The following is a 13,665-nucleotide window of genomic DNA, read 5'->3' on the forward strand; positions in this document are numbered from 1 at the left end:
GTTTTACCACATTTGATGTGCAGTCATTATAGGGTCATGAAGATTAAATTAGTAATAGATAATTCTACGAAACTGAAATCTAAACCAGTGAGTGTAGAGAAGATTAATAACAGACTACATGAAACTAATTGGAGTGATGCATTCATTTGAAAAACTGCAGAAGAAATTTAACAAGTTCTGAAAGGGAAATTATTTGATTGAAAATAATAAAAAAAAAATGTTCACATCAGGATCTAGGCATACAAGTTTAGTTTCCATAAGAACAAGATACTTAAGATGAGAGACAAAAAATATAAGAAATGGAAAAGAGGTCAAACTATAACTTTGAAAACTGTTGAAAAATAAAAAAAAAAACTGGGCAGACAAATTAAACTTAGTGTGAGATGCAACAGGTAGCACACTTGCCTTTTGTGCAGAAGTCTGTGGGTTTTATTCCTAAACCATGTGTATTGATTGCTGATACTATAGTGCGGCATAAGGGGGCTGCTGCATTCTTCGGTGTGCCATTCTTCAGATGAGATGTTAAACTGAGGCCTCATCTACTTGAGATGGTGGTAGCTGAGGCGGATGAATAAGATCCCATGCCACCTGTTGAAGAGAGTCGAGGAAGTTTCCCTGAGTCCTGGCCAAATTTTCCCTAAAAGTATAAATACCACCTTGGGTCTCCCCTGAGAAAGAAGCTACTATCCTAGTAGGATTAACCTTGCCAAAAATGATAAATAGATAAAGAAGTTGAGCATAATAGGAAACTGTTTTATAAGTACACACAATGTGGTAAGAGTAAAGACATAAAAATATAAAAATAGATAACCAGTATGTACATTTCAAAATTTATGCTCAAACACAACGGATTATAGATGCGTTTGCAAAATGGTATACAAATCAGTATGGCTTCACAAAGGGGTGATAACTTGTACAACTAACTTCAGATACTGAAATTAAATTTAGGTTGCATTGAAAAAGAACAAAACTAATTGGATTCAAGTAAAGCATGAGGAGGAGGCAGAATTCATAATAATGAAGCGAGAACACTTCAGCATTTACTTATAGTCCCATTATATCTGTTAATCACTGGATCATTTGCGTATGGGGAGGTCCCTCAAAATTGATGAAATGTGCTTGGTAAACTTGTCTTTAAGGGAAAGAGGAATAGGACAAACTCATAAGTTCATTTTCTTGTTGTAGAAAACAATGGAAACTATTATTTTGGATAACATATTTTCAGAATTGGAAAGGTTGGGACTTAAAACTATATATCAACATTCATATGTTGAAAATAGATCTATAACCACCTGTAACATGATGTTCTATAACAATATAATAGCTATAAATGAAAAATTGTGATGCAATTCAAAGTATATAACTTCAACTTCAGACTTTGATAGGGTCATACTTAAAACACTGATCAGTAATTTAGAACAACTTGGTATTGATGTAATCATGATAAGATGGATAGCTGCATGACTTGCAAATAGGATGTGGCAAGTGTACAGCAGCTGGACTGGTGAAATTCTAGGTTACAGTCAGGGTGTCCACTGGGCTCTGTTTAAGTTGTATCTTTCAGATCTATCTTTTTCATCCGAGGCCTTCTACATTATGTATGCAGATAACTTGAAAATGGGTAAGCTGTTTACATATGTTACAGAGAGGCCACATCTGCAAAATAACTTGCCTAAATTGAACATTTAGGCACAGGGACATTATGCCTGGCTTACAAGTTATCTGCAAATCACACACTTATTAATCTCCTGCATATTCGTAAGTCAAAGAGCACCAGAAGTACAAGGTCTAGGGACTTGAATGTCTGTGACTTAAACAGAATATGCTGGAGAGTTAGCTATGTATGCCAGAGACTGTCCCTCCTGTGGAACACCCTGTTTAAAGTGCAACCTAGACCATTAGATGGCTAATAGAAAATTTACACCAGGCCTGGCACCCATGTCCCTTATGGACAGAAGTAGCTTATGAATGCCTGGTCCTAAATGTCGTATTTGGATACAGGACATCATCATTATTCTTTCAGGAACACTTGGCTAGGCTTAGAACCCCCCCCCCCGGTCAATAGTCTGTGAATATGCTGATAAATACATCCGAAGTTAATCATGTCAGATTTGGGAAACATAGACTGAAGGGTGAATATTTAATATAATACACAGTGATTGAACCTATCGAGTCATTTAAGGACCTAGGTGTTTGGGTAAAACACTGAGTTTTTATAATAGTATCAATCATTTGGTTAATGGTAGTTATAGAACTTTATGTTGTAAAAATTATAAAATCTAGGAAATCAGAAGTGATTAAATGTTTGTAAGTTACATTAGACAAAAACTAGTGTGTGGAATAACAATATGGAAAACTTTTAGGAAAACAACCATGATTAAATTGGGAAGAGTACAACAGAAATACACCAAGGGCATCCATGGATGTGGGAATGCAAGTTATTATGAAAGACTAAAATATTTAAACTTGTACAGTTTCTCATATAGATAGTTAAGTGGAAACCTTATTCAGTTATATAGGGTATTTAGAGACAGCTACCTCTGGGAATGTTTGGTGATATTAAAAAGTAATAGAGTATTATCAGATGACCAATGTGGAAGATCATCTAGGAATGAGAAATGTACTAATTGTGGCATAGACTGCCAGATTGTAATAAAGCAAGCAGTAGTTTTTTATATTTTTAAGAACAACATAGACACTTATAATTATGAGTATGGCTTTTTAATATTGGCATGCATGAAGGGCTTTATTACCCACCCCTGAAAATATTTGTATGTATATGTATCTGAATGGCTTCTCAAAGCTTCAATTTTTTACCTGCCTTTTGTCATTTGATTGGTATATAGGTCTATATTAAATTGTCGAAGTTCTACACCTTCGAATCACTATACATCGAATACTAGTGATCGAAGTTGCAGAACATCAAAAAATTAAAAAAAAACAAAAGGAAAGAAAGGTTTAAGCAGGGGGGCTTTCCCCCCTGCTTAGTTACGTTTGTTTTTTTTGTTTTTCTTTTTTTTATCAGATATTCGATGTTTCAGAACTTCGATCATATGGGGTCGACCACATGGTGTTCGAAGTTCTGAAACTTCGATTGTCTGATATAGACCCTATATGTGTGTGTGTGTGTGTGTGTGTGTGTGTGTGTGTGTGTGTGTGTGTGTGTGTGTGTGTGTGTGTGTATGTATATATATATATATATATATATATATATATATATATATATATATATATATATTTATATATATGGGTTCACTTTATAACATCAAAATACTGAAATGTCGAATTTCAGCATCTCGAAGCTATAAAGTCGAATGTTACAAATAGCGAACGTTCATAATCGCGAATTTGAATATATCTCGAAAATATGTCGAATTCGCGGTTATGAAGTTACGCTACGTAATGTCCGGGTGTGTGTTTTGGTGGTGCGCGGTGCCATGTGTGGATGTAGGTGTTGTCAGGTAAGTGAGTGTTTTGTAAGGGTTTTGAGTGGGAGTTAGAATGTGTGTGAGGGATTGGAGAATGTGCGTGTGTGAGTGAGCTTTTGTGTTGTGTTTGTGCGATCTCGGAGTTAGTATATATAAGTAGGGAAGTAGAGGGCTTGCCCCTCTGCTTATGTGTGTGTGAGTTGTGTATGTGTGTTGTTTTTTTGTTTGTTTTGATGTGGGTGTTGTGTTGTATGTTAAGTGTAGTGTGTGCTGTGTTTTCGGTTATGTGGTTTCGCGTTTTTTGTCGGTGTTTTGTGGATTCGGTTTTTATAGTCTCAAGATACTGAAATTCGATATTTCAGCATTTCGAGGTTATAAAGTGAATCCATATATATATATCTATGGGTCTACTTCATTAGACCGACAGCCCACTTAACCGACAAGCACAATATCGGTACCAGAAGACCGACAGCACAGAATGCCGAAATGCCAGAATAACAACTTGGTATTTCACTGACAAATTCCCCACATACAGCAGTTGCCTAGTGGAGTCCAGGAAGTCTTATTGTTAAGTCTAAATGGTGAGATTGTGATACAGTTAGGATCGGGAAATGTGCCCTTTCCTCACTGTAGTGCGATCTCGGAGTTGGTATATATAAGTAGGGGCTGTGGGGGGAGGGTGCAGCCCTCCACGAGTACAGTAGGGTATATTGTAGTTTGCGTAAGTGTTTTGTATAGGTTTAATTGTTTTATGTAGGTATTGGGTAGGTTAATGGGATGTGAGAGTTACGTGGGTAATGGCGTTATGGGTTGTTGCGGTGTAGTGGGAAGTGTGTGATTTGCAGGTACGGTCTTGTTTTAGTTGTGATAGTTTAGTTTGTGTGTAATTTTGTGTAGTAGTGTATAAAAATGCTTGGTGTGGTTTACGTTGATGTTTCTGTGTCTGTTTTGTGAGTTGGTGTTATGGTGTTCGGTAATGTGGGCTGTCGGTATTGTGTGATGTTGGTGTTTTGGCTGTCTGGTTTGTGGTGTGTCGGTGTAGTGTAGGGGATCCATATATATTTTTCCCGGCAATGTCTCACTTATTTTAAACATATATGAGTGCATTTGATTTAATTTATTTTTTTCTCTACGGTACAAGAAACCATGTCCTGCACTAAAGCTAAAACCTGAGCAGCTTTTGGCTGGGTGGCTGCAGCATTTTTCCAACCACAGCTTTATATAAATGGATTATCAGGATGAGGGCGAATATGGGTAAAGGACTCAATGACAAGTTATCTATTCAACCTGTATTGGTAAACAGACCTTTACATAGATGAGAAGTTTTTTATATATCAATTTTTTAATATAGATTCATATTTTTATCTTTAGTTATATAGGTATTGCACTACTATATGTTGATATTTTATATACTTTTTATATGATGTTTTTTTGTGCTGTGTCTTTAAATGTTGAATTGATGTGATGTTACACTTTTAAAAGGATATTTAAATGCATGGATTTATTCTGTTTGAATTGTCTGATGAAACAGCTTGACTGCGAACGTGCTCACCGTTGTATTCAGTTATATTAAAGTAGTGTTTTATCTAGCCGTGGTTTAGTGCTCTTATATATTTTTTATGCACACACACATAGATATATATATATATATATATATATATATATATATATATATATCTATATATATATATATATATTTATTTTCCCAGAAATGTCTCACTTATTTTAAACATATATGAGTGCATTTGATTTCATTTATTTTTTCTCTATGGTACAAGAATCCATGTCCTGCACTAAAGCTAAAACTTGAGCAGCTTTTTGCTGGGTGGCTGCAGCATTCTTCCCAATCAGAACTTTTTCTTCTTTTCCGGTTGATTTTTTCATTTTCCAGATCCATTCTTTGCTGGCATCCAGACCATGTATATATTAGACACTAACTATATTTTACCTAGCCTGATGACTTTTATTGGCTTTTTAAACTATTTCTGCATTTTCATTCTGGGAGAGATATAATGAGCATGTTACTCAGTCTGCCACCATCTTGAAATTCCTCCATTATCACTATATTTTTGATACATGATGTAGTGTTAGAGGAGCTGGAGTACCATTTAATAATGAACATATTTTGTAGATTAAAAAAAGTTTTTCCCAGTGGCGGCTGGTGACTTCAAATCAAAGGGGGGGCTGCAGGAGATAGCTGAATGGGTGGAGTCAGTGGGAATGGGTGTGGCCAACTAGAACGGGGAGGAGCTATGCTCAAAACCACAAAAACTGTAACTTTAATTAATACTCTGCCCTGGGTGCCAAACCATCATTATGAGAGCCCAATCAAGACAAAATGAAGTGTAGAAGAAAAAACATATTTCAATCCATTGGCTGCATGACAGCTTACTTAATATCTAGATGGAAACAAAAAGGTTGTGTGGCATGAAAAAATAAATTACTTTTTAAATACATTACTGGAATGCTAGTCAAAATCAAGTATAAGAATAACAGGCAGCACTCAACTCAAACCACTTCTCCTTGTACTCAAGTTCTAATTATAATTTATATTCAGCTTTATTAAAGTACCAAGTAACATGCTGAAAGTAGCAATCTCTGTGATACCCCCACTTGTAAAAATGTTTCTTATCCAAAAAGACCTGCTGCCTGACAACAACTATCTACTTGTTTCATGGGGAAAACATGATCATAGTAAAAAATGAAAAGCAAAGAGGAAACAAGCTCAACATACATTGCTTAAAGGATTACTGCACAGGATATGGACCGCACATGATAGATTGGCATTCTGTTTAGTTTGCAGGTAAAGCCTGTAATGAGCTCTTAAAATAATGTAATCCTGTCCTTTATTACAAATGCTGTCATATACATTTCAATACCCAAGGCTTATATGTTATCTAGTTATGTAAGTATTCTCTGCATGGCAACAACAGAAAGGCTTTCAATGTTGGCAACTCTTTAACAGTATGCTTATTAAAACTTACTTGCGTCTTAGTCTCAGACAAGCTTACCAGATGGTCATTAAAGCACTGCTACTTAAACACAGAGCAACAGGCACTTTCTGAATAATAAGCATAAATCAACTGTATAAAAATATGACAGAAACCAGAACATTCTGCAAAATCAAGGACAGATGAAAAGCCATTGTAGTACTTGTGTCTACCTTGGATGGGGGGATAGTCTGCACATTTACACTGCATAACTGCTCCTTGCCTTGCTTGGACACATCCAGAGTCACTACATGGGGGTGGGGGTGCAACAAGTATGTCACAATTTGAAATGTCTCTGGCTGACTGTGATGGCCCTGACACATTTGTCATACCTCTCAACCTCAGAGCAAGAAATCTGGACAAAGCCATACATAGAAGTGGGACAAAGGAGAATTTTTAAATCTTGCTCTTATAAACTTAGAAAGATAATGGAATAGTAGGTCTTGCATTAGTATGAATTTTCTGAAGGGTATGAAATCTGAAACTGAAATGTCTGTCATTATTTTCTAACTTTAGTCTTTAATGATTTGCCACTAATTTGCCAAAAAAAAACAATTTTATGAAAAATGGACCAAAAATGTGATTCAAAAATATAAAATAGCCACACAATACAGCTGGGAACCTGTCAAAGAAGGGACACTTTTTAATATTAGTACTGCTAACTTGAGCAGCTGACAAAATAAAAGAATCTACATGCATTTCTGAAATAAAAGTAATCTATAACTGATTATTACAGTTATTTATTAATTGTAAACCCTCCATGTTTTCTTCCAAAGTTGCCATTTTGCGGAGGGATTATTAGGGGAAGAGCAACATTTTGAGCCAAAATCAGGGGACAGTTGAGAGGTTGTTTAGATATGCCTAATTCTATAAAGCAATTTATTTGCATGTACCTCTCAACCTGTTAATGCAGGAAATCTGGACAAGGCCAAATACATGGGGGGAACATATAAACAGTACTAAAAATTGCTCTTGTATAAACTGAGACACTTGATCGAATAACAGGTCTTGATTTAGCATACATTTTTCTGAAGGTTATGAAGTCAAACTCAGTGTCTGTCATTATTTAGTGACTTCATTCCTAAATTATGTAACAGAAAACCACAAATTTTATGAGGAACAAACGAAAAATAAGAAGCAAAAATCTGGACAGTTGAAAGGTATAGTTCAGCCGGGGCTGTCTTTGGGTTTGCTGCCCTTCACCCCCTCACAAAATCATGGTAGAATGGAGCTTCCCCCCCCTACAGCCATTTCAATGAACCATTACTTGGCTATTTCACTCCATTTACCATAAACACTAATGTGCATACTGCTTTACTTCTGCAATGATTTGGACTTCATTTAAAGGTTTTATTTTGCATTTTGCAGTGCAAACACTAATAGATATCATCTCTGCTAAACAAAGCAATGCAGTCTCACAATGAGAACAGACTTAGCATTAAAACTTCTCTGCCCTTGAAAACTCACAATCACTGAAACAGCATTGAAATCCACATTCAAAGAAAATACATTTTGCCAGTGGCAGATTAACTTTGGTTTGGGCTGTTTTCAAATCACAGGCCCCTTGCACACGAAACATACACATGCTCTTTCATACACCTTCCTGATTGTATTAAATTATATTCCTTGTACAATAAAGTACATTTTTAGAGGGTGTTTTAATTTTATTGTTTTGAAATTTTTCCAGTAAACAATGAAACAAAATGCATGCACCAGTAATGACAAAACTGCCCAATTCAGAGCATTTCCATCATAAAAGTCTACTCAAACTTCTACAGTCCACCAGTATCAGTACATATGCATAATCTCTGAAGAAGTAAAAGTCATCTAAATAATTCCACATTAAAGAGATCTGTAACTAATAAAGAGGTTGCTGCTAGCAAACAACTTTGCATTTCATTGTTTCATCTACAAATAAAGTGCCCATTACCCTTGAGGAATAAATTGCCTATCTTACACTAAAAAAAATTATAAGCTAGCAATATTGCAATAGGGAATGGATGGCAAATTGATAACAGGTTGATAGTTACTAGGTATCTTCGCATCCACCCCTTTTACAACACAGTACAGTATCAGAAATGCATCTATCTACTGTGGGAGTAGAACCCACAGCCTTCTGCATCAAAAGCAAGTATACTACCTGTTGTGCTATTAACAATGCAAGCAGACGCAGCATAAGCAGCACTAAACTTTTGCTCCCCTGCAGCTCTCAGCTCCTTCTAAAATCTACTCACTCAGTTGTATCTCTGAACTTTGCAGCACAAAGAAATCTGAAAAAAGCCAAAGTTTATTGTGTGTGTGTGTGGGGGTGGGGGGGTGGCAGAAGCCCAAAAACCAGGGACACATTTTAAACATTGCCTGTATAATGTTGGAAAGTTGCTAGAATAAAATGCTGCGTTACCACCATACATTTCACTGCCAAGCCTTAAGCCCAGGACCCTGTGCAAAACAGTCAGAGCAACATACCACTATGCCAAATCAGCTATTTTGTGAAAGAGGAAGACAGAAACTTAAATGGCTACCATTTAGTGAATTCAGTTCTCACCATAGCACAGCTGTCAACCTCTTAGCACAAAACACCTGAACAAAGCCAATAATGGGTGAATACAGCCCCCCAAACATTCAGTGAGTTCTCACCATAGCTCTCATCCTCTTAGCAAAAAACACCTGGACAAAGCCAGTAATGGGGGAATTTAGCCCCCAAACATATTCAGTGAATTCAGTTCTTACCATAGCGCTCAACCTTAGCACAAAACCTGGATGAAGCCAATAATGGGGGAATACAGTCCCAAAAATAGGGACAATTTTCAAATATCCATCTTATACACTTAGAAAATTGATAGAATAAAAGCTTTTGTGTTACCATGCACTTTCTGAAGAATATGAAGTCTGATATTCAAATGCGTGTCATTTTTAACATTTATTAACCGGGAAAGTCTGACTTGGAACAAAGGCTACCTAGTACAGAGGCCCAGGGAGAAACACTCCAGACAGACACATGTCTTTGTAAGATGGGAGGGCACAAAAACAGGGAGGGCATACAGACTCCACACAGAAGGTAAGGCACCCCAGCCAAGAATCAAACCAGAGAACTTGTAGCTGTCAGGCAACAATGCTACCACTGTACCAATGTACTACTGGCTATGCAAGGACATAAAAATACAGAAACCACAGATTTTATGAGGAACAGAACAAGTATAAGGGAAAAAATCTTTAAAAGTTTTACAAATGGTGGTGGGTAGGGAATTCAGGCTCTTGCCACCTGGGCCCAAGGTACAGGGTTCAAGCCTTATTCTCTGCCTACCACCATGTAGCACCTGGGGCATTACACACACACACACACACACACACACACACACACACACACACTTCTGCAGTTGACCATCAACTGCCCCCATCTATACTCCTCAATCATTGGGTCTAACAGACTGACCTTAGCCTCTCCCAGACTCAATCAGACCACAGTCTGGAGCTGGTGAGGAGATCAAGGACAGTGGTGTAGTAAAAAAAAAAGGATGCTGGTGCAGTGTCATGCTGGTTGTCAAGGAGTGTGCCCTAGCTCATGTTCCCTTATGGCAGCTTTAGCAGCTCCGTGATTACTGACTTTGGGAGGTGCAAGTAGAACCATCTGCCTGAGTGTCTCACTGCTTATACAGTACAGACCTGGCCAAGCCCATATTAAAGCCAGCCTTTTAGGATGCCTTCCTCCCCTCAGGATGGGTGAGCTGACATCTGCTGCTCCCTCCCACCTTCCCCCTGCAACACTTCCAGTGCTCATGACACCTAATCGAACACATGTCTTTTGATACACAATAAGGACTTTATCTCTCTTTACCATGGGGCCATTTTTTTATGCTTTTCACTGAATTTTATTCAGTGAATTTTTTTCCATGATTGATTTACATTTGCTGAATCAGTCAGTGACCAACTGTCATAGATCAATGTTCAACTTCTAGCCTGAATCGTTAATCAAGTTTTCTACATTTTTGTAATGCAGCTCCTACCAAAATAAAACACAAAGCAAAAGTAGTCCTAAATACACACACACACACACACACACACACACACACACACACACACAACTGTGCCACACACACACACACACACACACGAAATAAAGTAGGCAGGTAAAGCAAGGTGCCACTGCCAGGTTCAATTTTGCGTTAAACTCGTGGTGTAATTACAAAGCTGTATGCTCTGTATGCCGATTATAACCGATTTATTCCATATTACATTGAATGCAGTTATGATGAGCTCAGACTATGAGATCAACCAATAAAGACAATGAACCAGAAAGGATTATAGCATGAAAACAACCTGTAAATGTTTCTTCAGACATCAGAGCTACTCTGTTCCCCGCATAACAATATATGCCTTTGAGACATTAAGCCATTGATTCTTGCCTGTTCTGATTAAACATGGTCTCCTGGCGACTGAAAGCTTATATGCAGTAAAACTTGTGTTTCACTGCAAATAAAGTACCACTCGAGATCAGTGTACTTTTCTGCTTAAACATTTTCTCTGTGAGTAAATACCACAACCTCAAGCTGTTTGGGATGTGTCAATAAATTAAAAACAGAAGTCAGTGGTTTAGACACACACACACACACACACACACACACACACACACACACACACACACACACACCCCTTACCTGGGTCAGGTGATCCTTCCACAGCTTCGTTCATTGGAGCAGCACTAAATACATCTACAGAGCCCAGGTAATCCACAATCAGTTGCTTCGTTAAGCGCACGAGATGTCCTTCCCTTACCCGCTAACATTGCAGTCCGAATCCGATCCCTTTCCTGCAACAGTCTATGCAGTTATAACTGCATAGACTTCTGGGATCTCTGCACTTGAAAGGTTTGTAAACCGGACTGCTGTTGAGACAGTCTGCGCATGCTCCAGACTGTCTCAGCAGCAGTCCGGAAATGCTAGTGCGCATGCGCGAAGGTCTGCAATTTGCAATCGTTTTTTTCTTTTGTTTTTATTTGATTTTCTTTTCTTTTCTTAATTTACAGCTGGGGGGCTGCAGTCCAGCAGTCCAATAGCACGGGCCGCCCCTGGTTTTTCCTGTATTACTACTAGGAACAGTTGCATGCTGAGTATGTTGCACTCACAGCATTTTGCTTTGACAAGCTTTTTCATATATTATTTTATTTTGTTTTCTTTAATTCTTAGGGTCTTCTGGCATTAGAAGGAGAGTTAACACCAATCCTGGTCCAGATGGTGAAAAGCGCCAATATGAATGGCTTGCTAGACAATGTCAGTGAATCTCTTAGTAGCTGTCAACAGCGAGTAAAAACCCGCCTCCATGAAGTCCTCCAGAAAGACAAAGATTTTGGTCCTGAAGATTTTGAAAAGGTTTGCTTTGCATTATTTTGTCCTCCTTTTCCGCTTGGTATTGCAGTTTGTTCAGAGAATCCATAATTAACAAAATCATTTGCTCGTTTTTATCACTTTGACCAAGTTTTGTTTAGCCAATAATTTTCATGTTCATTTAGGATGGGTAATGGACAATAGATTTAAGCAGGTAATACATTTACACAGATCTTATACTTCAGATGTCATAAATAATGCATAAAAATAATGTGCAATAGTTCATACAGATTCAGTTTTATATCAAGTTCTGTGATGACAAAGGGCCATTCAATCCATTCTGAATAGCAAAGTCCTGTGACAGACATGCATTTCACATCCACTACTTTTTTATTTTGAGTTACTTAACACTTACACTTGGGATGGTGGCATTATTTGCTTCCATTTTTGTGATGGCTTGTTTGGCTACAGGTATTAAAGTATACAGAATTTATTTCCTGTTCCACTTCATTTCCTTCCTCCTTGTATGATATTAAACCAGTGAGCTTTGGTAGAGGAGGCAGAACACTTTGTTAATCCAAAATGGAACTCTTTAATTCCTTCATTCTTAAACTCACATAGTTCAGATCAGTTCCAAAAGATAAGTATATAGCTGATACTGCCTGACTGACTACATTTCAGCATCTGAGATAGGTTGTGAGAGAAGTATGGTATATCCTTGATTGAGATGAAAAATATGTGATGATGTCCAGCTTGTTGATGCAGTTGCAAGACACAAGACTACACTATCAGCACACTGTCTACACACTAACTTTAGCAAAAGGGCAGAGTAGCTGAGAAGTACATAGAGTGTGAAGCTCTCCTTCATTGGGGTTGGACCTATCACTGCAGAATATGCCCTGTAAGACACGCAGACTAATGCAAACCATCTCAAGAGCATGCATGATGGGAATGATGAAGGGAAAATGTGACAAGTACATGCCTGTTAATGGTACTAGGACATGGTGGCATACTGTTGTTTGGCATGCATTTTTTGCAACCAGTTCTAGCTTGCTTTTCACACTTCATGTTCTAGTAACGTGTAGAGAAAGTGTAATATGGCGGGGGGGGGGGGCATTCTGTGCTGTCTACAGAAAGACTGTTTCCGTTTTATGACCTCTGCTATAGATGTGACAAAAATTTGGTGGTTGTTACATCTTGTGGAGAGAAGGAAACTACACTTGATAAAGCTGGGTGTGTTGTTATGTGGTCTCATTGGGCAGAGGTGAGTGAAAATTGTACAAGTGATGGGGCTTAAAGTGACAAAGATGTTACACTTAAACTATTAGAGAGAGAGAGAGAGAGAGAGAGAGAGATGATGACCATTTAGTTGGTTCTCTAGGTCTAACATCAGGGACCCTGCGTGGTTGATTTGTGAATGAGTTCTGCCTGTGTTCATGCCAGTGAAATCATTTTTTTTCTTAAGAAGCTCCCGTATGTAGGTGCACACATTGTGGTGATGTGCTCCACACTAAGAAAGCATTTCTAATTTAGAGTATTTTCTTCTGCTCACACAATTGCAATTTCTATCTTGATTCCCATTGGTGACTGACATCTTCTCAAATTCATTGCCTAAAATGAAACCTAGGTTTCCTGTTGGCCAGCAGATAATGAATTGAGACCTGCAACAGCATTGTCTATTCTGTGTAAGAGCAGTATGATATGAAGCACTGCCATATATTCCAGTGACTCAGTCTGGCATCCTGCAGATGTCAGAGAAACTCCTGTCCTTTCTCATTATCAGAGCAATAGCAGTTGACACCTCCTTGAAAAGGTGTTGGTGGGAGGACTGTTTAAGCAGTTGCAGGTCACTGCTGGAGTGCCTTCTGAAGGCCTGAGAAATTGAGGATATGTTTTGGTCAAGCCCTTCTAGAAGTTAGTTCTTTT

The 13,665-nt window shown here is 37.9% G+C and overlaps 1 protein-coding gene across 1 annotated transcript in view; it reads left to right on the forward strand.

The window, feature by feature from the left end:
• PPIP5K2 (diphosphoinositol pentakisphosphate kinase 2) overlaps positions 1-13,665 on the forward strand; it is a 3,486,936-nt gene that overhangs the window by 1,628,733 nt on the left and 1,844,538 nt on the right. Inside the window, 1 exon segment of the mRNA XM_044063880.1 lies at positions 11,602-11,784. Coding sequence (XP_043919815.1) covers positions 11,602-11,784 — 183 coding nt within the window.

The sequence above is a fragment of the Protopterus annectens genome, chromosome 2.part2 (assembly GCF_019279795.1).
Source record: "Protopterus annectens isolate FY-2018-M chromosome 2.part2, PAN1.0, whole genome shotgun sequence".
Classification (NCBI taxonomy): Eukaryota; Metazoa; Chordata; order Ceratodontiformes; family Protopteridae; genus Protopterus; species Protopterus annectens.